Source organism: Camelus ferus, chromosome 9, assembly GCF_009834535.1.
Source record: "Camelus ferus isolate YT-003-E chromosome 9, BCGSAC_Cfer_1.0, whole genome shotgun sequence".
NCBI lineage: Eukaryota > Metazoa > Chordata > Mammalia > Artiodactyla > Camelidae > Camelus > Camelus ferus.
In genome coordinates, this window is record NC_045704.1 from 30400796 (window position 1) to 30428592 (window position 27797).

The 27797-nt window shown below is 52.5% G+C and overlaps 1 protein-coding gene across 5 annotated transcripts in view; it reads right to left on the minus strand.

Moving 5' to 3' along the window:
• Nucleotides 1-27797, minus strand: part of ZNF423 (zinc finger protein 423) — a 314357-nt gene that overhangs the window by 103929 nt on the left and 182631 nt on the right. For all 5 annotated transcript variants that reach the window (XM_032486262.1, XM_014558254.2, XM_032486263.1 and 2 more), the window contains 2 exons: nt 23172-26386; nt 16470-16554 (listed from right to left, as the gene is read on the minus strand). In XM_032486262.1, coding sequence (XP_032342153.1) covers nt 16470-16554; nt 23172-26386 — 3300 coding nt within the window. The remainder of the gene's footprint in view (nt 1-16469; nt 16555-23171; nt 26387-27797) is intronic.

The window sequence follows — 27797 nt, forward strand, 5'->3', positions numbered from 1 at the left end:
TTGTCAACTACACAGGCTTCCAGGCCCTTCCCCTGGAAATCCTTACTCAAGAGGCCAGTTTGGGGGGCTCCACCTGTTGAATGAACAAGGAGGGTCATGTATGTGAAGTACACACTCAGGGAGTATTTAAGAGATGGGAGGACAGATGGCACCTGGGTGTGCGCACTCCTGATTTGCATTCACCCCGGCTTCTGGCTACCTGTGTGACTTCAGGCCAGTGTCTGCCCCTCTCTGAGCCTCAGCTTCCTGATGAATAAAATAGGTCAAGTGGTCTGGAAGTTTCCAGCTTTGACCTCTTCATGGCTTCTGCAGAACAGCAAGACCCTCCCAGACATTTTTCCCTAACAAAGAGAGAACTTCAGTTCGCCCTCCCAAATGGCAACCAAGCCTGCCCCACCTCCTCCCACTCCCCAGAGCAGAGCCTCGGGCCCACATTTGGAAGGGGCGGGTTGGGGGCTCAGATCCCCCTTCTGGAGAAGGAAGGTATCTTTAAATAAATGGGGACTCCTGCTCAGCACCGAGCCTGGAAACCTGAGAGCTGGACAAGGTGCCTTCCTGCAGACTCTCACCCATTAGTAAATCACCGTTCTGCAAACAGTCATTGTCAAGGCCAGCCAAGTTGCCGGCGGAAGGCACTGCTGATGGGCAGTGGACGCCGAACTCGGGGCTGACTGACAAGTGTCAGCTTTCAGCTCACAGCTTAACATAAGCCGCTGGCTGTGAAACAAGGAGAGACGTGCTGAAGACAAAACCTTCAGAGCTGCCTCACGCGGAAAACAGGAGGAGTGAAGCGCGGACGCTCTGAAAGGTGTTTCCTCAACCTCTACCTGGTAATGGGATGAGTAAGGGAAACACCAGCAGAAGGCTGAGCCTGTGTCATCACAACGGCTCAACAAACAGGAGCGGGGCGCTCAATAGGGTCCGGGTGCCACTCTGAGCCAGGGATAGAGGAAAAGGGCTGCTCTCACCGCTGCCACACCTCCACTGTTGTCAGAGCACTGATAAAAAATGTCAGAGAAAACCAAGCAGCTGCTACTCTAGTTGTAAACAGAATAAAAACTGCAAAAGCATAAATATGAGAAAACTTCTTACAGGAAAAGTCCCGTCATTTGGGGGTCAGAATTAAAGTGATATAAAGGCCTCTTTTGGATTGTCTCCTGTGCAGCAAGAATGCACTGGCGATGCTCATCACAGCCATGTAACAGGGAAACAGCGGTGGGGGCACAGGAGCGGGGGATGTGGTCAGGAAGAAATGAGACTTGGCCAAGGGAAGCTGGCTTCAGAGTAAGCAGTTTGGGATTAGCAGATACAAACTAGAAGAGATAAACAACAAGGTCCTACTGTGTAGCACAGGGAACTATATTCAATAGCTTGTGATAGCCTATAAAGAAAAAGAATATGAAAAGAATATATGTATGTGTAACTGAATCACTACACTGTACACCAGAAACTAACACCACCTTGTAAATCAACTATATTTCTATTTTAAAAAAACAGCACAGAAGTAGCTCCCATCATGCACAGGCTAGGATCCAGGAAATACTTGTGGTGGGGTGGAGAGGAAGAGAATAGGAACAAATGGTGGCAACAAGCAGGGCTGATATGCAAATGTGTTAACCACCAGTGCACAGGAGTCCCCACCAGCTGAATCATCCCAACCATCCCAGTGTGGTGGCCCTAATCGTCCAGGAGTCATCCTCTTGCACACTAGATCAGGGAAGGGCTGGGGCTCCAGGCACAGAGGAGGATCTGTGGGCAGGGGGTTTAGGGCAGAAACTCTGTGCCAGCAGGTCAGGAACTATTTCAATATTTTAACCAACAGTACACTGGTAATGGTGCGTACCATGTAATTATCAACCAACCCTCCGCCAAGCGCCAGGACACAGATGCCCTAAGTTGTGTTAGAACAGGGCGAGGGACGTGTTCTAAGTGCCTTTATTCACCCATTCATTTGTTTTGAGGAGCAATGTCCCTGCCATCTCAAGAGAAGATTTCCCCAGCCACCAAGCAGACAAATAGAGATTGTGCAAATTCTGCAAGGCCATCCGAGCCGGACCAGGGCCCAGACGGAGGGGTTCTGCAGGGGGAGAAGGCTGCCAACAGGACACCAGGACAAAAAGCTGACCTTCCCCAGGAGTGGGAGGCAGAGCAAGATATCTGAATCCAGATTCTGATCCTGATGCTGCAGACAGAAGCCCCAAAAAATGTTTCACAATGAGACACTAAATCTTTGTGTGTGTGTGTGCGCCTGTGTATGTGTGTGTGTAAAACAAATCTTGAGTGCACATGCTGAGACAGTTGAAGTTCTTTCAGTCAGGCAATGGCTGAGGGGTTTGTGTGTGTGTGTGTGTGTGTGTGTGTGTGTGTGTGTGTGCGCGCATATTTTTTGGGAGGCTACCCCTTATTAGAAATCCTTCATGAAAAGTCACTTGGTGAAGTGTTCTTGCAGCTCCCAAACACATGAGAGGTGCCTTTTTGGCTCACTGCAGCCCTGTATGTGGCAAATAGGCCACAGAATTCAGAGCATGTGGACACAGAAAGATGACTGGGCCCAGGGTGGACAGACGACCTCACCCTCAGCACCTTCTAAGGACTAGCATTACCAGTAGAAACAATTATTTTTCCTAAAGCTACAGGCCTTTGACAATGCTTGTTCACGTTTGATGGGAATCCCACCCTAACTAAGTTTCTGGGGACAGACTATCAAAACTGAAGTGGCTGCTGGAAGCCAGGTTTGTGTTACAGAGTTTCCTGCATTTCTACCAGCCCCTAAAACTGTAAAGGAGCAGCCCATGGAATCCTCTTCCCAGAGTGAAAGGGTTGGGCAGCAGGGTTGTTTTAGTCACTGAAAGGAAGAATAATTCTGCTTCTTAATAGGTCCGTAATTAATTCACACATTCAACTGTTAGGTCCAGAAATATGTTTGTGTTGACAATTTGCATTCGATGCTTCAAAAACAATCTGTTGTGGTTTTATTTGCCTCACCATCCCAGAAACATCAGCACTGTAGAGCACAGGGAACTATATTCAATAGCTTGGGTGAATAATTCCAATATTCACCCAAGTGACACAATTCCACTACAGCTTCCTGAGACCCTGCCCGTGGCAACAAGGCAGGGGAAGACTCCGGATGCCCAGGTGGGAAAAGTGGGGTTTGTGCAAGAGCTGTCCTCCTTTGAAAGGACAGGACAACCAGATGGCCAGTCAAATCTTGGTCTGCGGCCTCCCAATTCCCATGACAGCTTCCAGTCCTCGGCTGCCTGGATGTGAGATCATTCTACAACCCCACATCTCCAACACTGCATCACTGCATCGCTCCTCAACCCTTAAGCACCAATACTGGCCCACATTTGCCAGCTTTTGCTTCACACCATCAGTGCACCTAGCTGATATGTCAGGTAGGACCCTACTCCGGCTTTCCTCATCAGCTCCTAAGAGGATAAAATCAGAGTGAGAAGGATCATTAGAGGGGAAAAGAACAGAAGGCAATGCTGGAAGCAGAAACAAGGTATCATTAGTATCAACTTTTACATTGGATGCTGCCAGGCTTGATTTATGACTGCCACCAACAGGTGAGTCAGGGGTCTCACACTGCTCACTGTTCTCTCCCGTTGCAAAGGAAGAGGAGGGGAAGGAAAGAGGAGGGTCTTCGAACGGGTCCTGGCCCAGGTCTGAGCTACAGACCCCCTGTCTAAGCTCTAATTTCCCCACAGGCCCTTGGCCCCAGCAACCTAGTGTAAAAGTTGCTGTGGAATAAAGCAATGTTTTCTAAATGTCCCTGAGACTCTTAGTTGCCTATTCAGTTTCCAGATTTCTCCCCAGGACATAATTTTCCCTGCCCCTCCAGCTAAGTACAACTAAAAACCCTAGATATTATATATGAAAGAAATATAAGAATATTCTGAAAGGTAGAAAGAAGAAGGCAGAATAGCTAGGGACACTGGGACTCAAGAAATGACACGGTAGTGAGTACCCTGGGTATTTCTTTTACTTCATATATCTCAGATTGGAGCCCAAGAAGCTGGCAACCAGGAAACACCAATATATAAAACTATTAAAGCCCCAAGTAAAGCCTGTGCTCTCTAGCCAAAGGACCAGAAATGATACAGCCTGGCAAGACAGAAAACTTGCAGACAATAACATCTTGCTCCAGCCAAACCCATGGAAAAAGCTATACCCCCATCCCACCCATTCCAGCAAAGGCTGAGCTGGGCACCTAGAAGTCCATGCTCTTGAGGCTGTAACAAGGTACCCAACGTCCCCTCTCCATGGAGTGTTGAAAAAGCCTAGTGGGGTACTGGACTTTCATACTTGCTGGGCCCCTCCCCATGGTGTCACTAGAGACCATCTGGAGAGCCTGGCCTTCCACCCCTACCCAGCAGTAGCAAAGCGCCCCTACTCATCCTCCTGGTGTCAGTGGAAGCCAGGTGGGGAGCAGGGATATGGCACTCTTCCCACTATTCAGAGAGGTATCAGTGGAGACCTAGGAGGGAGACTAACCTGGAATTCTTCCCACTTCAATCAAAAATCATTCATCCCACCAAGAACCAGGAAGATCTCAAACTGAATGGAAAAAGGCAATTCATATGTACCAAAATTGAGATAAAAAAAGATGTTAGCATTATCTCTCAAGGAATTTGAAGGAGCCATAACAGAATACTCCAACAATTATAAACACACATGGAACAAACTGAAAAATAGAAAGTTTTGGCAAAGAAATAGGAGATAAAAGGAGAAAACTAAATGGACATTTTAGAAATGAAAAAAGTAAATAAACACAATTTTTAAAAAATCAATTATGGGCTCAACATCAGAAGGGAGAAGACAGAGGGAAGAACTGGTGAGCTGGAAGCTAGAACAATAAAAATCACCCAATCTGAACATAAAAGAACAAATAATTCTTTTTTGATGAACAGAGCCTCTGGGATTGATGAGACTTTAACATTCATGTAATCAGAGTCCTGGAAGGAGAGAAGAAGGGGAGCAGACTTTAAAAGTACTCAAAAAAAAAAAAAAAAAAAAAAGAGAGAGACAAAGGAAAGAATTTGAGAGCAGAGAAAGAAAAACGGCACCCTACCATAGTGGAAAAATAATTCAAATGACAGCAGATTTCTCATCAGAAATCATGGAAGCCAGAAATGGTACAACATTTTTCAAGTGCTAAAAGAAAGGAAGTGGCAACCCAAAATCTATATCCAGCAAAAATAGCACTCAGTAAAGAAGGAAATCAAGACATCCTCAGATGAAGGAAAACTAAGAGAATTTATCACCAAAAGATCTACTCTTTAAAAAAGTGCCTAAAGGAACTTCTTTCTCAAAACAGAAAGGAAATAATAAAAAAAATTCTTGCAAGATTAGGAGGGAAAACCCAGTAAGCAAAAATATGGTAAATATAGTAATTTCTCCCCTCTCGTTTGAGTTTTCTAAATTATGTTTGATGGTTGAAGCAAAAATCAAACACTTTCTGATACGGTTCTAAATATATATAGAAGAAATATTTGAAACAATTAGATTATAAACGGGGGAAGATAAAAAGAAGTAGATTTCTATACTTCACTCAAACTGGTAAAATGATGACATCAGAAGACTTTGATGAGCTATGTTTATATAATGTAATACCTAAGTAATTATTTAAAAAGCTATACAAAAAGAAATACTACTGGTAAACCAAATGAAATTCTTAAAAATATTCAAGCAACCCACAGGAAGGCAGGAAGAAGAAAACAGAAATGAAACATAGTGAAAACCAACAGAAAACAAAATATAAAATGGCAGACAAGCTCTAACATATCATTAATTACATTAAATATTAATGGGCAAAATTTACAACTTGAAAAGACAGAGATTGGCATATGGGGGAGAGAGTGGCCCACCTATATTCTATCTACAAGAAACTCAAAATATACAATATAGTCAGGCTGAAAGCAAAAGGATAGAATAAGACTACTTTGCAAACATTAACTAAATGAGAGCAGAAGGACTATGCTAATATTAGACAATGTAGGCTTCAGAGCAAAAGAGATAAAATAAAATAAACTACCAGAGATAGAGAGGGACATTGTATTCTAATAAAGGAGTTAATCTATCAAGAAAACAAAGCAATCTTAAATATGTATGCATCAAACAATACAACTGCAAAATACGTGAAATAAAAGCTAATAAAACTGAAAAGAAAAACAGACATGTCCACAATTATAGTAGAACATTTCAACACCTCTCACTCAGTGATTGATAAACCAACTAGATATAAAATCAGCAAGGATACAGAAGAATTCAACAACATCATCAACCAATAAGATCTAATTGACATTGACTGAACATGTCACCCCAAAACAGCAGAATACACAAATATCCCAAAGATAATGTACACTTAAATGTGATTCCATTTATACAACATTCTTGAAATGGCAAAATTATGGAATCAGAGAACAGATTAGTGCTTTCCGGAGGTTAAGGAAAAGGGATCGGGGCAGGAAAGAAGTGGCTATGGCTTTAACGGGAAAGCATGAGGGATTTTTGTGGTGATAAGAATGTTCTGTAGCTTGAGTATACGGATGTCAATAACCTAGATACTGTACTTTCATTTTACAAACTATTACCTTTGGAGGAAACTGAATCTCCATGTGAATTTACAGCTTTCTCAAAATTAAAAGTTTAATTAAGTTAAAACTTTTATAAGGATGGAAAAAGGACCATAACGAGCTTTAAAAGAAGGGGCGGGGGTGGGAGCACCACTGTTCTTCCCTTGAGGCTTAAAGGATTGTGGGGAGAGGGGTTAGATAGGGTTGCCAGGTAAAATACAGGATGGCTGGTTAAATTTAAGTTTCAGATAAACAACAAAAAACTTTTTAGTATTAGTATGTCCCATGCAATATTGGTGACACATTTCACCTAAAAAATTACTTGTTCATTTGGAATTCAGATTTAACTAGCCATCTTGTATTTTTGTTTGCTAAATCTGGAAACCCTAGGAGGGAAGAATAGGACACAGGCACTTGGAGACTGGAGAGGCAGGGTAGACCCAGGGAGAAGTAAGAAAGACTTAAGGAGAGAGGCCAGAGAGCAGGCAAAGGGATGCTGGGGGACCACAAAAACATCCAGGCTGGGCAGTACTTAGGAGAGGAGAAAGGCAGACGTTAGCGTGGGAGGTCCACAAGCTGCTGGGTTTATGGAGCTCTGCTGGCGAAACTACCCTCTGTGGGTGGTCCACACAGAATCCAGAGAAAAGGCAAAAGAGTGAATGCTTGAGTCTCTGGTGCTGATCTGGGCTGGAGGGAGCGTGACAGCCCTTCAAGGGGGCCCTTTAGGCACTAGGAGCAGCACCCAATTAACCCCGGGGAGCTCCCTCAGCACCTGGGTTGCTCTCATGATCATGTGACCCCGTGTGCTAGGGAAGGGCATGCCGACCAGCGGGCTCAAGTGTTCATCCTCTGAGCTGCCAAGGGCTGGCACCTGCGATTGTAGGCTCAGCATGGTCACAGAGGGGCTCAGTTTGTCCTCTCTAAACAAGGGCTCCATTATCATCATCATTACCTTTAATTAGTCCCTACAACAGGGACTAATAATAATAATATTAATGTTAATAGCTACCATTTACTCAGAACTTACAAATGCTGGGCACTTTTCATATATTTTAACTCATTTAATCCTCTAAACAGCTCCCAAATGGTAGGGATGGTGTCCCTCTACTGTTTGTGCTGCCCCCTCCTTGTGGAAATAGAAAGCCTCTCTCTTTTCAAGAATACCCTCCCTTTTCCCATCATGGGGGACGAGGGGTTGACACTGGCCCACCCCAGCGTCCAGGGAGGGCAGGTGGTGCCAGTCTGACCAATCAACCCACTCCAACCCCCTGGCCACAATGATTGCCTCCCGGGCAGCTTTAGGACACTTTAGAGGCAGTAGGCCTTGGTCCTGAAACTTTTTCTACTGATGAAGAAGCACGTGCCCTCTCTGCTGGGACTGCTGGGTAGGGAGAGTATGGCCGTCACTGGCACCAGGAGAGCCCTCCTGGGAATGACGGCAACAAAGAGGAAGCAGAGCTGAGAGGTAGGAAAGAGACAGATTGGTGATGAGAACCCCTAGATCCAGCCATGCCTGAAGCCTGTTGTCCAAGGTATCATTTACAGGAGCCAATAATTCTTTTTAATGCTTTAGTCAGTGTGAGTTGGAGAAAGACACCTGCCTAAACTGCTATGTTAGTACAGTTATGTTAAGATGGGGACATTTAATAGACGCAGAGCTGAAGCATACAAAGGTGAAATACCTTAGTTATCCATGAGCTGGGACTGCTCCTAACTACCCTGATTCACTGTAGAGTTGTACATTCTGTGTGTGTGTGCGTATGTGTCCTCACACGGGCCAGCATACGCATTCTCTATTTCTCATTAATATTCACATCTACAGCAGATTGAGCAAACTATTGGTACTTAATAAAGATCTTCTGGATAAACTGAAATCAGTAACTTCCTAAAGGAGTCTCTATTTAGAAAATGCTCCCATCAGTGACCTCAGATTCTCACTACGACTCACAGTGTGCCTTTGGGGAGTCACTTCCCTTCTCTGTACTTTGGTTTCCCCAGGCAGATGAGCTGGAAACCGCACCAGGTGGGGCACCTGTGAGACTGGTCAGCCAGTGAGGGACACCCCGACGCCTTCAAGGGAGGTGTCTGCGGTTGGAAGAGGAGGCCCCCCCACTTTTTCCCTGCTGGACACCAGGGACCCACGAGGAAGAGAGCCCTGGCCAAGCATCCAGAGCCCAATGTGAGGCTCTGGCACCTACTGGGAACTCAGGGTAGAGCAGGCCAAGCCCTGGGGTTGCAGGGCCCTTGTTTTCTGCCGTCACTCCAGTGAGGCTTGGCCAGAAGCAGACACGAGGGAAATTGCTCATGTGTCAGCTGCTCCCAAGCAGCCAAATGACCATAAAGGGCATTCAACAAAGTCAACACAACAACATGGGCCTCCAAGCCCACGGCAATGGAGAGCAAGAGAGGGCTGGGCTGCGGGCTGGCCCACGCAAGAGGGTGCCAGGGCCCCAGGCTCTGCCCCTACAGGACCGGCTCCAATGCTATCAACTCTCCATCCTTCCTCGGCTCCCGTCTGGCTCCCTCCTCTTAGCCTAGAAACATAACTCTGGTCTTTCCCTCTTCAAAACGCAAAAGCTTCCTCTGACCCTTGGACACCTCTGCTCCTGTCCACCACCCTCCCTTCCCAGCCTGGAACCTGGAAAGGCAAGTCTACACTGCTGGTCTCCCTGGCTCCTCTCAACGTGTTCCTGAGTCCAATTCTGCTGATCCTGCTCATGCTTAGGACAGTCCAGCAGCCCCCTCTCCAACCTGCCTCCACGGGCCTCTCTGCAGCCCCTCACATTGCTGCCCAGAAGCACCTTGCTCTCTCAGCATGGATGACACCACCTTCCTCACGCCCTTCACGTCTCCCAGCTGCCTCCCTGTCTGTGCCGATGCCTCTAAACCCTTCTCCAGCCTGGGGCCTTCCTCCTGAGCTCCCCGCCCATGTGTCCAACTGCCGGTCAGACACCAACACTCAGAGGCCAAATCAACCAACAAAGTGTGATGGAGGAGGAGGAGTAAAGAGGATTCCAGGCTCTGAAATCACACTGCCTGAGTTCAAACCCCCCTCTGCAACTTACTGACATTGGACATGTCCCCTGGATTCCCCATGTATAAAAGGGGGAGAATAAGAGTGCCCCCTTTTGTACATGGGGTGCAATGACACGTGTAGATCTTGCTAGCAGGGCCTGGTACTCAGGAAGCCACATCAGATGTGACCGATCGTTGTTACTAGAATCATCATTCTAATAACCCCAGCAGTTTGGTATCATCTTCAACCTGTCACTCAAAACCTGGTCACATGAGACTTTGGAGTCTTTCCTAACTTCTCCCCTTCCCATTTCCATTCAGTTGCCAAATCCTGCTGGTTTTGCCTCTTAAGTATTTCTCCAACCCAGACCCTCCTAACTAACATCCTCATCTTCTCTCGCCTGCTCCACCACAGTCTTTTCTCTCACCCAGCCACCTCCTGCCTCACGATTTATTCTGTAGCAATACTGGATAATTTACAATTTCCCCCACAAACTACACGGGCCTCTTTTCTATGAACTGGCTTATGCTACTTTCTCTGCCTAGAAGGCCCCCCACACCTTAGTTTCCACCTTCCAAGAGCCTGATGAGGTGTCACTTCCTCCTGGAAGGTTTCCTGGAATGCCCAAATTGGGCAGCATGTCTGTCCTTTGAGCTTCCGTGTCTTAGACTCTGTGACGCGATATTAACTTGTCCTGTGAGGTTACCACTGCCTGAACTCAGCTGGAAGTTCCTCACTGAGGATCTTGACCATGTTTACTGAACTGAGATTACTGTTAGAGAAAATCCCACCTACAGAGGCCCTTTTAAAAAAAAAGGACAAAATCTATGAAAACGAGAAAATTTTCCACTCCTTCAAAATCCAGAACAGATGGATTCTTCATAAACCAAGGTACTTGATCACCAGCTTTCTTAAACCAACTAACGAGCTTCAAAGTCAGGGCAACTGAGTCCTCTCATGCACGGGACTGTTAGGAGGGAAGTGGCCATGGCCTACTTGGGGGATTTTTTAAAAAGAAGAAAGAAGGAAAGCAAGAATTGGATGATAGGCTCTCTGTACAAGCTTGTTATTCTGACAGAACAGTCCCAGAACTTGAAACGTGATCTCTGGGGGGAGAGGGAGACGGTTTTATCACATATTAAGGTTAGGCAGATGTTTTGGGTCTGGTGTCACCCGAATCAAAAGCACCACAAAGAGCCTAGCACAGCCACGCTCAGCAACGTGCGTTGCCAACAGAAAGTCAACAGGAACCTTTTCTTCCCTTTTTCTCTTCCTTTTCACATGTTTTCCTCTTCAGTTATATTTGAGGGCTTTTGTATTTCCCTGGTGTGGAGGTGAGGCACTGATTTCCACACCAGACCTTCCTTCCCCTCCCAAAACACTGCAGGCTAGGTCTTCAGCAAGGGCCCTGGGTGTGGGAACAGCTGAAGAAAGAAGGGTACCCCGTCTGCAAGGGGGCTTCCAATATGTCTCCTGGGGTGTGCTTCTTAAAGCCTTAGAAGGCAGAAAACCTCTCTCTCTCATATACACACACACCCTGAGCAGACCCTTCCCCTCCGGGTGGACCAGGGCCCATCCTGCCACAGTGCTGGGGAGGACAGACCAGGACCACCCACACAGCATGGGGGCATTTTAAAGGCCTGAGCAGGAGGTGGGAGAGGCTGACCTTCCAAATGCCCCCCATATTTTTACCGCCAACAGCAAAGCTCAGGCCTTAAGAGGCACCCAGGGAAAGGGGCTGACGTGACCAAGAAAATAACGTCTTCGGAATGACTAATGCCCCACCGGGACAGGCCTGGCTCTGGCCTGGCTGCCTGCCAGAGGGTCCACAGCCACTTTCCAAGGACACGGAGGGCAAACGTCCCTGACAACTTTCCCCAAGGACTGTCCCTTCCCAGCCCTGCCCCTCCTCGGGACTCTTCCCAGGGGCCCATAAAGCCCTAAGTAAGGACACCAGGGCCCAAAGGCTGAGTCACTCCCTTGGGGCCAACCTGGGTCACAGCAAGTTCGTTATTTCAAGGACAAGTTCTCAGACCTCTTGTCCAGCCATCGGCCTGACAGGAGCCAAGAGGAGAGATGTCCACAGCAGATGAGGAGAGGGCAGGCCTCCCCCTGCAAGCCAGCTTCCCCAGCATCTGAGGGTCCGAGTGCCCTGGGGGCTGTTCACGCCTTGTACATACATGTTCAACACACATGGGGAGACACTCCTCCTTCCCCAGGCACTGGGGGTGGGGGGCCCTGCCTCTGGGCCAGGCCCCCCACAAGCCTTCCTCAGCACGCCTGAGAGATCCCAAGGCAGGGGCCTCCTGCAGAGCCATTTTCCAGGAGGCCCATCCCCCCAGAGTATGGGGTGGGGATGGGGATGGGGATGGTGGGCGGTTGGGGGGAGGGGAACGGGGGGAGGTGGGGAAGGGGCAGCTGGGCGGAGCCAGGTCATCCTGGCAGGAGGTGGCAGAACAGAGCCCTGGGTTGCTCCAAGTTTTTGATGTGCCTGCTGGGGGAGAGGGTGTCTGAAACCATTTCAAAAGCTGGGGGAAGCCCAGAGAAGGGGGCCTCATTCTCTGTGGGGAGGGGGACTTCAAAGGAGACCCCGCTGCTGAAAGGTTTCAAAAGACCCCTTGCCTTTCTATCAGCTCCAAATCACTCCCTCGCCGGCAGCAGCCAGGAGAAGGGTGCTGGGAAAATGTTTCCAAGGAGATGTGTCCCTGAGTCATCATAACTCCCAGGGTCTGGAGGCTGCAAAGCCACGAAGAGGCCCCCCGCTATAAAAAGGCCAGTTTAGAGTTCCCTGGGGGAGGTCTCCTGCAGTCCGGGTCCCTGGGGGTGCCTGCCTCAGACCCCCAGTGCCCTGAGTTTATGAGAAGGCCGCCAAGCTGAACAGCGCCATGTCTACCCACCGAGTCCCCTTGGTGCCACTAAGGGGGGCTTTTACCCCCGCCAGCTCCAGGCAGCCACTCTGGCTCGGGCCATTTAGCAGGGGAAGCTGTCCACAGGGACACTGGCCCCAACAGTTTCTACTGGGGCTGCAGTGCCAGCTCCTAACCAGGGCCCCTGTGCCCACCTCTCTCCCATTCACACCTCCCACCATCACCACCACCCCCCCGCCCCTGCCACCTTCCCCAAGCCACCAGGGCCAGGAGGCAGACAGCACAGACCAAATACAAGTTCTATCACCTCCCTCCTCCCTTGTCCCCTTGCCTCATTCCCTCACCCCTGGACCAGACCAGACAGGACTCTGTTATCATCCCATCTTCTCCCCCACAACTCTGCAACCAGATCAGTCTCCTTAAAACACTCTGCCACATCCAGGCCATTCTCTGCTCCAAAACCTTCGATGGCTCCCTAGCACCTCAGTCCAAGGTTGCACACTCAGGTCACTGCAGGTGCCAGGCGGGGGGCACGAATGAGCAAAGCATCCCCATCAAACACAAAAGGGACTGGTGGGGCCAGTGGGGCCTGGGAACACACCGTCCCAGCTGCTGCCCAGCTCCTATCAACTGGGCCATGTGGGAATGCGGGCCCTGGAGGCCGTCTCTTCTGTTTTTTCAAGAGAAACCAAATAAAACATTCACCAAGGGGTCTCTAGCTTTGGACCCAGCCTACAGGGCCTTCAAGGCCCTCCACAGTCCAGCCCCAAGCCAACTCCCCACCCTCACTGCCCACAATGCCACATATGCGATACCTCCATCCTGGCCAGGTCAGGCTCCTCCGGTGGCCCAACTTTACCTCCTCTGCTCCTGCCTCTGAACTCTGCTCACCCCACGGTCCTCCCACAGAAGCTGCTCCCCAACTTCTCAGCCTAACAACCCATCCTTCAAGGACCCCCCTCCTCCTTATGCTGAGTCCTCCGAGGGCCCTGTTCTCTAGTGACTGTCCTTCCTTGCCAAGGCTACTCCCTCTGCCACGGATGGCCCTGACCCATACAGAAAACTCCTCTTCATTCTTCAATACCCAGGCCTTCCCGATGCACCTATTTGAATCCAGCAGTCCCTGTTCCAGTAGCACCAACTGACAGTCCAGTGCTTACCTGGATGCCCATCAGGGGAGGGAACCCCTGAGGGTAGGGCTGGATCTCTCCTATCACAAGCCATAACAGGGGAGCCATGCACGGTGGAGAGAGCCTAGCTTTTATTCAGATCCCGGTGCTGTTACTTTCTGACCAGAGGAACTTGGGTAAATCATTCAGCTTCCTCTATGAGATGGAATAAAATTCCTGGCTTGTGGTGGGGCTAAGTGTATGGCAGCTGTCAGCATCCTTACCCAATGGGACCTCCCTCCATTGCACATGGTGTGGAACGTGGTGGCTTCTTGGGATGCTGTGAGGTCTCTGAGGGCAGGGACCATGTCCCCCTTCACTCTCCATCACCCACAGAGACTACTCCAGCTCTCTACATACAGCAAGTGTTTGATGTTCTTTGATGGCTGGAGGTGATGAGGCCAGGGAAAGGAGGGCAGGTAGAGAGGACAGGGGAGAGTGAGAGGAGGTACCACCCTGCCACCCGAGATGTGGCTCCAGCAAGTCCCTAGCCCATGCCTCATGGACATGTACCAAGGGCCTGCATGTAAGACTTTCTACAACTGCATGAACGTTTTGCCTGGACTCTCAGGTTCTAAGACCAACAGCTCCTTGCTGCCTGCTCCTCAGGCCCCTACTCCCCACACATCCTGAGAGCCAGGCCAGCTCACAGCACTGCAGAGCAGGCTTGGGCAAGGGGCCCTGTCCAGCCACCACCAGCCAGGACTTCTTCCTCCATTCACACAAAGGCCCAAGTGCCAATCAAACCCTCCTTTCCCATTCCCCACCACTCTAGTTAAGAGCAACCCCTCGCCTTCCACCTGAGGACACACGGCTCCCAGGCTCTGCACAAAAGGAAAGGTGAAAGAGAGGAGGGAGGAGAGGAGAAACACCTTTGAAATCACTGTGGTCCAATTAGCCAGCCTCTCGCCCTCCGTGCTTACAAACAGGAGTGCACATTAACACCTGCTACAAGAGCAAACATTTTTAGACATCTTCATTTCACCTCCCTGACACTCTCGTGAAAGCGCTCACAGCAGCCAGTGACTGACAGGGTAGCTTCCTTCTTCTACTTCAGCAGGGGACTTTCAAACAGAGGAAATTAAAAAGTCACCAATCTCCCTGTCAGGCGGCACTCCCAGGGCCCTACCCGCCCATCCTCCGGCCCCTCGGCACTGGGCAGGTCCCACCATGCATCCAGTCGGGGTCAGCACCTTCCGGGGACCTGCTCCGAGTCACTGGGAGGCTGGGCACCAAGCTCACTGAGATGGCTACGCTGCCGCTGGGCAGGGACCAGGGGACCGCACTCACTCTGAGCACAGCTTCACTAAAGAGCCTTTGCAATGGCTCTTACAATGTGCCTGTGGAGGACGGCACAGACATGGAACAGCTCTCACAGGCTGAGTGGGGAGCAAAGTTTCCTACAACTGCTTTGGAAGTTTATTTGTCTTCAGGCGAACCTACTCATAGCCTACGACCCACCACTATCAGTCCGAGAGCTATCCCTATCAAAACCACCTGTGTGTGCTCACCAAAGATGCATGAAAGAATGCTCACAGCAGCACACTATTTGAAACAATTCCCAAATGGAAACTACCCAGATGCCCTTCACGATGTGTATCAAGAAGAGATAAATGGTGATAGGCTCACAAGATGGAATATTACACACCAGTGAGAAGGGGGCGATGTCCAATTACAAGCACTAATGTGAACACGAAAAACATCAGACGCTAGTGAGCAGATCCTATGTGATCTCATTTATATAAAATATAAAACAACCAAAAGTAACCTATGCTGTTAGACATCAGGATAATGAGGCCTTTCTGTTGGTCAGGGGAGGGTCTGGAGGGGGCTGAGAGGGGGGCTTTTGGGATGCAGGAATAGTCTGTTTCTTCACCTGGGCACTGGTGATATAGGTGTGCTCAGTGCACGAGGCTCCACTGAGCTGTACACTTAAATGGACCTTTTTAAATGGATGCAACCCGGGATTTTGTAAAACAGTACTCTGTTGGCATGGCTGTTGTTAAGACTATGATGAAAGATGTTAGAGGTGGAAAAGTGGGGAGGAAGTAACAGTCAGGGTGCTCAACTCAGGACTGACACCACACTGTCCAGACTGCAGGGCCTTGGAGACGGTGACCATGCTTCCACCGAAGACCCAGGGCACTACCATTCCAGAAGCTCCCGAGGCCCTCGCTGCCAAAGCCACTCCCCTGGGCCAGCCTGGTGCCACCAGAAATCCACAGCACCCTCTCTTACAGTGAGGGCCTCCGCAGCCACCAGGGAGACCACACCCACCCACAGATGGCAAGGGAGACCTCAGAGCTTCCCTCCGTCCCTTGGACCACGTGGGAACATGATGGAACTTTGAAAGCTCCCTTCTGAAAAGGCTGAATTTGCCAATGTCCAAAACTACTTGAAGAGGAAAAGGAAAAGCACTGAAATAACTTTGTAGAGCATTCTGTTTTGACAATGTGCCTGAGGAATTCCCCACGTTTAGTGGGGAAATGTGAGTGGTTAAATCCATTCAATGTCATGACATCCGAAATTGAAGCATAATTGCCCCTGAGTGTTTGACAACTGGAAAGCACATCATTTCAGAAATGGAGGGAAATTTATGCTGGGAAACAAAAGAGATTGTCAAAAGTTTGATTGTAACGTGAGTGAAGCCGCGAAAAGAAGGCTCGGGTGGAGAAAGCGCTCCAGCTCTGACATTTTCGAGCCCATCTGAAATGTCTCTGAAACAGCAGCAGTGACTCCATCCTTCACCCTAAAAGCCAGTGAAAGGATGACTGGAACCGCAAATTTCAACCCCGATGAGTGGCCGCAGTGTGGGCGGGAGGAGACGCCCTCTTACCAATCATGTGGTTGGCAACGTGGATTTGGATCTCTCGCTCGTTCTCGAAGGTCATCTGGCACTTGATGCACTGGTATGTCTTTTTCTGTTTGGAAACGAAAAAGAAAGGACTTAGACAGTCAGGACGCAGAAAAGAGCAGAAAGCAAAAGTTCCTGAAGGTCCTGGCTCAAAAATTCCCAGATCAGCCCTGGTTCCCTCCCAGGTCTCTCCAGGCCATTCTCTTCCCACTCAGCTCTGAATCCACCTCTGATTCAGCCTAGGGAAAAGGGGGAAACAGCCTCCATTCCAAGGGAGCTGCTCCTCTGCTGGATCTGAGGAGACTGCCCCATCCCAAGGTGAGGGCACAGAGCAGAACTACGGAAAGGAAGCTGAGGGAGGAGGCTGTTCTGTGTGGGGTGTGCTCAAGTCCATCTACCCATTCTTCCACCCATCTACACATCCATCCGTCTGTTCATCCATCTGTCTATTCATCATCTGTCCATCTACCTACCCTCTGTCTACCCATCCATCCATCTATACATACACTCACACACACACTCATCCACCCACCCATCCATCCATCCACCCACCCACCTATCCATCCACCCATCCATCCATCCACCCATCTCTCTTTGCACCCATCCAACTACTCTCTCATCTACTTACCCCCCTAAGAACCAAGTGGCCGAGCAGGGGAGACTGCTCCCACAAACTCTGGCACTCAGGGGTGACTGATGAATTCCTCATCTGCCCTAGTCACACAAGGCCCCAGGGGATCCTACATCTGGCTTCCACACACAGGGAGCTATTACCACCTGCCCTTGTGGGGAGGGGGCAGAAAAATGAAGCTTCAAACCTTCTTGGTTCCAAAGAGTGGCACTCTGTCTGACCACTAAGCCCGGGAGGTTGTGGAACCAGCCCACTGTGGACAGAGGTGGCACTGCCCGTGTAGGGGAAGGCTTGTGGCTGTGGGTTTTTCTGGAGGGGGAGGGGTCGTATGGGAGGGTGGTATGGGAATTCAAAATATCCCAGTTTTCTGAAGACCACTTTGGCTCCAGGGATGATGGAGCCTCCCTCGGCCTCTGGAAGAAAGGGCCAAACTGGATTTCTCAGCTGAGCACAGAAGCCCAACCCTCAACCAGGCAGCCTGGATGAGCCACCAGGGGGCCCAGTTGTCCCAGCTCCTTGCTTGGCCCCACCTGGACCTGCAGTTGTCCTGAAGGGTCTGGTCTCACCTCCAGGCCTTTGTCTATGCCGTTTTCTCCACCTGGAATACCCTCTCCATCCTTGAGGACTCGGTTCAGTTGTCACCTCCTCTGAGAAGCCTTCTCTTTCCACCCCAGAGTGAGTTCAGGGCCTCCCCAGGCCCTGAGCATATGCGGAAAGCATCTAGTTGATCTGCACACGACTTTGTCGTGGCCAATTGATTTGTTTGATCCCCACTGCACCATGAGACCCAGAGGGCCAGGGTGAGTTCTGTCCACTTGTGAGGTCCCAGCAAAGACTAAGCGCTTTAGGAAGCATTTGTTGAACAAATGAGCAAAGTTGCAAAATAATACGTGCAAAGCCCTCTGTTAGGGCAGAAGGGACAAAGAGAACCCAAGATGACTAGGGATCCTGGATCCCCACCACCAGCACAGGGCCTGGCCCAGAGTGAGCACCTGATAATCACTGAACTTGTGTCATGGTTCTTACTGGGGCTAAGAGAATATCTGTTGAACAAATGAATGGAGAAGTAGCTGGAACCGCCGGCGAGGGGAGCTTCCAGCCCTGGGGCAGGGTCCCTACTCAGGCTCCAGACTCCACACTGACAAGACCAAAGGGCCTTTGGCGTTCAGTGTGTCCTTGGCGCGGCCACAGCACTGGGCCCAGAGGCAGGCATTCAGCATGGAAACACTCTGGGAAGAATGGGTGAGTCTGAGGGGGACAGACCTGGGGAGCTGGCCTTACAGCAGGCAGAGTAGATTTCGGGCCAGAAGAGATAGCAGGGACTGAAGTCTTTGGAGGGGGGCAGTCCCAAAGTGCCCGCCTTGGTTCAGCTCCTGGTCTATGCTCGTGGAGGGGCACAACCTTGAACCCAAGGTCTCTGCTGTTAAAATCATTCATTCCCTCTCACATGTGGCCCCCATCCACTCTGCCTGGCAAGTGTAAGGGCCCTTGATGCTTAAATGAATGGTGAGTGATTGAACGAATGAATGAATGAACAAGTCAGTGCAAGAATAAGCACACCCCAGGAAGCTCCATGCCCGGGAGCCGAGAGGAGCCTGCCTGACAAGGAAGATGGTGCCCCACCTCGCCTTGGGTGGAGGTCTCTGGAGGCCAGAGCCATACCTGGACCAGACCAGTGGGGAGGACAGTCTGTGAGCAAAGTGCTGTTCCTGATCGGGGCAGGTGGCTGAAGTGGGCTCACTGCGCTTGGAAAATGAATCATGAGGAGCCTGGGCAGGACGAGAGGGGACCCCCAAATGCCCTCCCACCATATGGCCACCCCTCCATGACAGGAAGAGGGCTGAGCCCTGCCTGCTGGGGAAACAGGCTCGAGGGGATCAAGGGAGCTCCAGGCTTCAAGGGAGGAGGCAGAGGAACTGAGAAGTGGAGACGTCCTCACGGACCACAAGTTCAGGCAGCATCCCCAATGACACTCAAGCTTTCAGTTCTCTTACTGGAACTCTAGTAGCCACACCCATCACTCCTAAATGCACCCACAGATGCACAAGCAGATTATGGCACAAGGAAGTGCACCGACCCTCGTGGACACACACGTAGACTCAAAAGTATACACATGCACACTCACACTCAGGCATACACACCCGCACTCACAGTTTCACCAGCACCAACACCCACTAATGGATACCCAGATATCCTCGAACAAAGATGGCCCTTCTGGCCTTGCATGTGAGGCCAGGGGTGCTCAGGGTCCGGAGCCGAGCGGGGGCTGTGCGATCCTCCAGGCTGTGGAGCACAGCACAGGGAAAGCAGGGGAGGACTCTCCCACTCTGTCTCTCTCCTGCTGGGCAATTGGCCGCCCCCACCCACCCGGCCGGCCCTCACCTCAACACCTCCTCTGGTCCATCTCCCTTACTCTATCCCTCAAAGACCCCCTCCTTCCCTAGAGCTTCAGACCCCAGTGGGAGATGTAACCACAGAAAGATAGAACTTCGCATTCAAAACATCTCCTCTGCCATGAGTTTCTTCCCCGGGGCCCAGGCCAGCGGAACCAAAGCTGAACCCTGGGGCCTTAGCCAGGGCTGCCTCCCCCAGCATGGCCCCAAGCAGACTCAGAGGGACCCAGAGCAGAAAGAACACACTTGAGGATGGTGGAGACAGGAGGAGAGAGGAGAAGGAGAGGGAAAGATGGCGCTTGCTGCTGAATTTCCACTATCATGATGGCCGCTCACATTTATTGAGCGCCTACTATGTGCAGACACTGTTCATTCTCTCAATGTTCATAATCACTCTGCAAGCTCCACTTTAGGGATGGAGAAAGTAGAGTTTCAAGAGGTTAAATCACTTGGCCAAAGCCCCCAGCTGGTGAGTAAGGGGAACTGGGATTTGACCCCAGGCAGCGCTCTCCAGAGCCACCGTCTGAGCTGCCGCCCCTAGCTCCATGCCCCAGACCACCCCAGACAGTCCTGCTCTGGGTAACAGAAAGCCGCTGAGACCTGGACTAGCCATTAACCTGGACATCTGTTACCCTGCTGTAAGATGGACCATGAGAGAACCCAGTCTACCTCCTCACCCTTCACCCTCACAAGCACCGTGAGCCTCTGGGGAGTCGATGGGGGCCGGGGTCTGCCCACGCAAGCTTAAAGTTGGGGTGAGGTTGTTATTATCAATAAACAGAGGGGGAGGCAGAAACCTCAGTGCTTCATGCTCCAGCCGCCAGCAGCCTCGGCCCCACAGGAACCCAGTCCTCAGAGAGCTGGTTGCTATGGATACACTCCCGAGGGTCCCAGCCTGCCAGCCCCCAAGCCCCTGTGCAGCCCCCAGAGTCTGCTCTTGTATGCGTGAGTCCTGGGGGAGGGAAGGGTGAGCGAACAGACAGCTGGGCCCCTGCCCCAAGGCGTGCCCAGGCAGGGGGCAAGGCCCCAGAGGCTGTGCCCCCGCTGGGGAGGTACCCGGGCTTTGTCTAGCTCCTTTCTGCAAATGGCCCATCTGCCCAGGCCTCTAGATGTGAGTTTCAGCTCCCATCCTCTCACAAGGCCAGGGACAGGGAGAGAAAGGCCTGTCAGCCTTCCAGAAAACAAGCCCCCTCGGGTCTGAAGCCCTGCACTGGCATGCACAGCTGTGCATCCTTGGGTATACAGCTCCACCTTTCTAAGCCGGGGCCCTCTCTTTGCCGAAGCAAGGGTCACGGCCAAGGTCCGGGTTGTTTCCATGGAAACAATGTAAGAGTGGGCGCTCACACAGTAGGGGCTTTATGAAGTGGTGCCTGATGCAGGATCCAGGGCAGAGACCAGGACGGAGGAGGCTTCCATAGCAGGAGGGCTTGGGGGCACTAGAAGCAGCCCCTTGGCCATCTGGAGCCCCGGCACAGTGTGGACTGTGCCGAAAAGGCAGGAGAAGGGCATACAGGGGCCTGGCCCTGCCACTGTCCCACCACCTAAACACCGGGCTGACTGGCCTGGGCCCCACCCAAGCCGGCCTCTCCCCTCTGGCAACCAGATGGGCCCCAGAGGTGCCGGGTGGAGGGCTGGCCAAGAGCTCAGGCTGGGTTACCACACATGACCTGGGCTCAGATTCCTTCTCTGCCTCTTGAAAGCCGGGGGCTCATGGTAAACTGCCTAATTGTCCTTCCCTCCCTTTCCTCATCTGCAAGGTGAGTGTCATAAGGATTAAACAGATAGAAAGTGCCTGACACATCCTTTTTCCTCGATAAGTGTGAGCTGTGACTATAAATGGGGAAATTACAAGTGATGGTTACTACATGCCCAGTGCTTCTTTCCTTGTTTAATCCTCGAGGCAAAACACTGAGGTCAGCAGGGGAACAGTCACAGTGTTTGACAACTGAGGAGGGACAGGCACCCACCGACCAGAGCAGATACTGTTTTAATGAGCAGAACAGCCCCCCAGGTGATGCCCGCTTTGGAGACAGACACTATTACAGTGCTGTCACTACTGTTATTATTATTACCCTCTGGCTTTACAGGTGAGGACAGAAGCCCAGAGAGGTCAAGTCACGGGTGGGTACTGGAAGAGGGAGATTTTCACGCAAGCCATCTGACTCCCGGGCCCAAATGGTTCCCAGCCCACCCACACTGGCAGCCAGTAGGCTGAGGCTGAGGGGGACAGAGCTGGGCAGCTGTGATGGGACTGTGCTCAGAACCCCTGAAGGGTGTCCTACTGGACCCTTTCCTAGAGGACTTGCATAGTCAAAAGGCCTTGAGAAAGTGGGGTGTTACCACCCCTAAAAGGAGCTCTCTGCTCCAGATGGGCCTCTGAGGAAAGACCTCAGTCCCCAGCAAGACACATGGCCCTGTCGTTATTCAGACACGTCTCTCTGCAGCCAGGTGATGTTGGCTGGGTCCTCCAGCTCATTGGCCTCATTGGGGAATTGGCCAGGAGACCCCTTAGGGGTCTCTCCAGCCCTCCTTCTCTCTCACTCTCTCTCCTCCTCAGAATCCCGGAGTCCCAGGTCCCAGTTCTGATCCTGCAGTGAAACCCCCTCAGCAAACATCCCTGTCTTCCAGCAGGTGCCTGTGACAGGTGGCCCTTCCCCAAATCCTGCCTCCCTGCCAGTGGCGCCAGCAGTGGCCCTCAAGGGAAAGATACTCCTGAGATCTGCTTGGCACCTCCTTGGTCTGGAAGCAGACAACACAGACTTGATGGGAATCCCCGGGCCCATTATGCCTGTCACCTGCAGGTGCCCCTTGGTCACCATTCCCAGGGTCCCTGTGGACCCTCCAGTAGCTGGACTTCCCCTGCCTCATTGAAACCCACTGATTATGGGTCTGTGGCCCCTCCTGGTCTGGGAGCCCCCATGGCAGGGTCCATCTCTGACTCTCCTCGGCTGCCAGGCACCCTGAAGATAATGGGTGCTCAGGACAAATTTGATCAATTAATCAAACATTAATGATAAAGTAACTGGAAACGTGCTTAGGGCCTTTCATGTACCAGCAACTGCAGCTGCACTAACTATAATGATGCTGTTGGTGATAACGATATCAGCTGGTGATTACTGCTAATATGACAGGCCATAAGTGCCGATTCTCAGCCCTTTATGTGTATATTACCTCTATGAATTGTCAGAAGAATCCTAAGTCTAAAGCCCAGGGAGCAGAGTGACTTGCCCAAGAAGATGCAATTAGCACTTAAAATCCACCCCTGATCAATAACCAAGGAGACAGCCAACAACGAGGGCACATTCACAGCGTCAGCCACAATCCTAGGCCCTTTACCCACACTGTGCCCTCGGCCCCTCACTGTAGTTCTATGAAGGTGAGACATTATTTTTCCCATTTTACAGATAAGCACTTGGCAAATAAAGCCCAGGGAGATAGATGATGTATCCCCATGTCACACAGGAAGGGAAATGGCAACACTGGTGTCCAAACTCAGAGTCTACCTGAGAGCAGATGTGCTTAACCACTGCACAACGGCGCTGCTTCTCTGGGCTACGAAGGGGGCCACTGCCCGGAAATAAAGAGCTCAGCACAGGGGCTCCTCTGGACATCCACAGAGCCCCAAGGAGCAGGGACCAGGCTCAGGCTGGCTGCACTTACCCGGGGCACGGGTGACGTCTGGGCGCCTTTCCGGGGCCCACTGGTCTCTGGGGTGAGGTCACGATGGTCCACCTGCATGTGGCTCTCCAGGTCCTCAGCACTCTCGAACTTGACACTGCACTCAGGGCAGCGGAGGCCGGTGCAGGGCCGGTCGGCAGGCTCGGGCGGGACCAGGCCGCCCACCTGTCCATTGGAGCTGCGGGCCATGCAGCCAGCGCACAGGCCATAGGGGAGCCCGTTGACGTCGAGTTTCACCAGGTCCTGCTTGCTGCGAAACTCTTTTAGGCACAGGGCACACTTGTAGAGCTTCTGCAGCCCCTGGCCATTGGGAGAGGATGCGGCCGAGCTGCCCGCCAGCTTCTGCATGTGGAAGGTGCCATGGATCTTGAGCTCGAGCGTGGAGGTGACCGTCTGCATGCAGACCACGCAGCGGAAGCCGGTGAGGGAGTTGCGCAGGTCGGGGTGCATCTGGCAGTGCTCGATAAACTCCTCCTCGCTCTGCAGTGGCATCTTGCAGATGCGGCAGGTGCCGGTGTCCAGGCTCTTGCTGTGGGTCACCTTGTGCTCGGTGAGCGTCAGCAATGAGGGGAAGCGCTCGCCGCAGATGGGGCACATGTAGTGCTTGGCGGGGCCCCGGTGCGTCTGCAGGTGCTCCCGGAGGCCGTTCTCCGAGAAGAAAGTCCGCGAGCACACGTTGCACTTGTGGCTGCCCTTGATGAACTCGGCCTTCTTCCTCGAGCCATCGTCCTCGCCTGGTCGGATGTTGTGGTCCCGCAGCCTGTGGTTCTGCAGCAGCACCTCCATGGTGTAAGCGGCCCCACAGATGTCGCAGCCATACATGGGCTCCGACGCGTCCACGTCATCCTCGCTTGCCTCGTGGCTGTTGGGCGCCTCAGGGTTCTTCAGCAGCATACCCTGCAGGTCAGCCGGTTCGGCCTTCTTGGCAGCAGCTGGGGGCACCCCATTGGCCGTGCCGTTCTCAGCCGCCGCATCAAACACGCAGTGCTTCTCCCGCAGGTGCTTCTCCAGCAGGATGATGGCGTGGAAGGCCTTGCTGCAGAACTTGCAGTTGTACTTCTTGCTGTGTGTGGTGATGTGGCACTGCAGCTCCACCTCAGTGCTGAAGGTCTCCCCGCAGAAGATGCACTTGTGTGCCTTGGCCGGGTTGCCCAGGTGGCTGTGTTTGACGTGCACCTGCAGGTCGGCCTCCTTGCGGAAGTCCCAGTTGCAGGCCGTGCAGCGATACATCTTCTTCTCGTTGCTGTGCTTCACCGCCAGGTGCACCTGGATGGACACCTTGGAGTCGAAGACCTCCTGGCACAGGGTACAGTGGTATAGCACGAAGGTGTGCATGTCCAGCAGGTGCTTCTGCAGGTCGTCCACCGAGGAGAACTGCTTGTCGCAGCTCTCGCACACATAGTGGGTCGACGTGGTCATGTAGTGCACCGTCAGGTGCTGCAGGAGGGACTCCTGGGAGTCAAAGTCCTCTTTGCACTGGGGACACGCCTGCTTCCGCAGCAGCAGCTCTAGGTGCAGCTTCAGGTGGGTCTGGAAGCTCTCAAAGTTGGAGAACTTGAGGTCGCACTGATTACAGGGATACTCGCCGTTGGAGATGGAGTTGGCGCTCGCCGAGAGCCGCTGCCGCTTCGGGGAAGACACCTCCACGTCAGACGAGACCGGGCTCTGCTCCGCCTTGGACTTCTTGCTGTGGGCCAGCGGGATGTTCTTGTGGTTCTCCTTGATGTGCTTGGTGAGCTTCAGGATGGAGCCAAAGATGGGCGAATTGGTGCAGTAGGGGCAGGAATAGACCTCCATGAAGGACTGCGTGGGCTGCACGACTGGAGACTCTAGCTTGGCGCTGCCAACACTGCAGTGGGCCTGCTGGATGTGCTCGGTGAGGGAGGACTCGGTCAGGAAGCCCATGGAGCACTGGTTGCAGAAGAAGGCGTTATTGCCGTCGGGCGGGTTGGCGCTGGGGCCACAGTGGGAGACGCGGATGTGCTCCTGCAGGCTGTTGATGTCGGCGAACATCTCGGGGCAGTAGTTGCAGTGGAAGGCGGAGATGTTGCCGAACTGCATCACGGGGTAGGCGTGGTTTTTGTGCAGCTTGCGGACATGCTCGTTGAGGTTGTAGAGGGTGGGCATGGAGTCCAGGCAGATCTGACACGTGTGGCTCTGCTGTGGCTTATCCGCGTGGATGGTCTTCAGGTGGATCTCCAGCACAGCCAGGCTGTTAAAGTCCCGCTTGGAGCAGTAGGGGCAGCTGTAGACCACCTTGGACCAGCCCTGCCCGTCATCCCGCATCTTCTTCTGGCCCCGCAAGGGCTTCAGGGTGGAGTCCGGGGTGGAGCCTCGCTCCACGGAGGCGCTGGAGTCTGGCGTGGCGCTGCTCATGGAGGCCACGCTGCCCAGCACGGGGTCAGGGCTGACACTGTGGTTGCTGGAGTCAGGCTGCCGGTGGCTGTCCAGGTGGCAGTAGACACCCTCCACCGAGGAGAACTGCTCGGGGCACATGGGGCACTTGTGTTTCTGGTTGGCGTGGGCTTGGTGGATGTGGGCAAGCAGCGTGTTCTCGTCGACGAAGACCTCGGGGCAGTGGATGCACTGCAGGTCGGCCTTCTCAGAGAGCTGCGGGTGGCGGGTGAGCACGTGCTTCTCCAGCTCCTCGGTCTGGCTGAAGGTGTCCTCGCAGTAGTCGCACATGAAGTCGTCCTTCTTGGCCTCCTTCTCGGACTTGGCCAGGTGCTCCTTGTTCTTCTTGTGGGCCTGCATGTGGCTCTGCAGCGAGCTGGTGGAGGAGAAGCCGCGCTTGCACACGGTGCACTTGAAGGGCTTGCTGGAGCTGTGGGTCTTCAGGTGGATCTTGAGGTGGTCACTGCGGGAGAAGGCCGCCTCGCACTCGTGGCAGTGGTACTTCTTGTCGCCCGTGTGCAGCTTGATGTGCCGGTCGCGGCTCCTCTTGTGCTTGAAGAGCCGGCTGCAGTAGGTGCACTTGAACGGCAGCTTGTCGCTGTGGATCTGTTCGTGCCTCTTCAAGTAGCTCAGGCGGATGAAGGACTTGTCACAGAACTGGCAAGGGTACGGCAGGCCCGTGCCCCCTTCCTCCTCACCCAGGCCAAGGTCACACCCATCTCCGATCATCTGCGTGGGTGACGCAACATCCTTGCTGGAGGGAGACGAGGCCACCCAGGAGAGTTGTGGGTCGTCGTCACCATCTGCAGGGGGAAGGCAGAGAGGAGATTAGAGGCAATTCCCAGGGCCGCGAGAAACAAGGACAGAGCCAGCTTCTCGACAGCTCGCGGGCTGAAGCTGTGCAGCTGGCCAACTGCTGCAGGAGGAGTGGGGGAGGGACCCCGGGGGTGGAAGCAAGTGGACATGCGGGTCTTCCCGTCTGCAGGGAGGGTGGCAGAGGCGCGGCAGGATACGGAGGGGACATGCCTTTCCCCGCAGCAACACCAGCCGCACGGGGCCTTGCTGGATGCGGTACCACCCTCCCACAAGAGGTGAAGTCTCAGCCACTTCCTTGATTTGGGGGTGGGGAGGAGCCTGGGAAAAAAGTTATCGGAAATGACCTCACAGACCACCAGCCCCACAGGCCAAAAGGAGGCAAGTCCCATCAACTGATCAAGATCTGGGGGTTGATTCCACCACCCCCACCTAGTCTGGGTGGGAAATCCCACTGGTGCAGGGGGGCGTAGGCAGAACTTTGTAAGAAAATAAAATTTACTTTAATGAATTCAGCCATACCGCATTCAGTGGGGAATCAGGGACTGATGAAGTTGGAGCTGCTGCCTCAGGGACAGACATGAGGTGGAAGTCACAGGTATATGGCATCAGCCCAAGAGCACAAACGGAGGTAAGCAAGGGGCACTTGAGAAGGGGCTGCAGGATTCCCAGCCCAAACCATCCCAAAGGGGGATGTTTTCTTTGTTCCTTCTCCACCTCTGGATTTGCCCCAAGTCCACTCAGGACCCCAAGAGATGGCCCGATGGTGCAGTGATTAGAGATGGGATTGGGATCCAGATGGCCACCGAGCTCAGAGCCTAGTGGTCCTTAAATCCACCGTGGCAGGGAGGGGGACACTCAGGGAAGGGGATCACTCCTGCCCCGCCCCTCATCCCGGGCCTCTGCTGGCCGGCCAGCCTCAGAGGAAAACTAAACAAACCAAGGCTTGGCTGTTTCTGGGAGAAAAAAAAAAAAAAGGCACCCAGGACACAGCAAATAAAACCAGTGAAGTTTCCTGAGACGCAGCGGGGGTTGAACCAAGCCAGCCCAAGCAGGGAGCGAGTTCCATGGCTCAAGTTTCGTGTTGGGTGGATTTAAAACTTAATAATGAATGAAACAGACCACAGGCTGCTACGAGCAGGGGAGAGACAAACAAAAGCTCAGATTTGGCTGCACTGACCTTGCTCTTCTAACCCCGAGGAAATAAACCACTGCCCCCGCCTCTCCGGCCCCCAGTCAGCCCAGCCTGGTCTTCAGAAAAGTCTCACAGACTCAACCCAGAAATTCTTGGCCAGAGGCAGCCTAGACCCTCTTGAAGGGAAGGGCAGGGGAACCGCAGTCTCAGGCTTGGGCAGGCACCAGCACGCACACCTGCACACACACACCTGCAAACATACACAC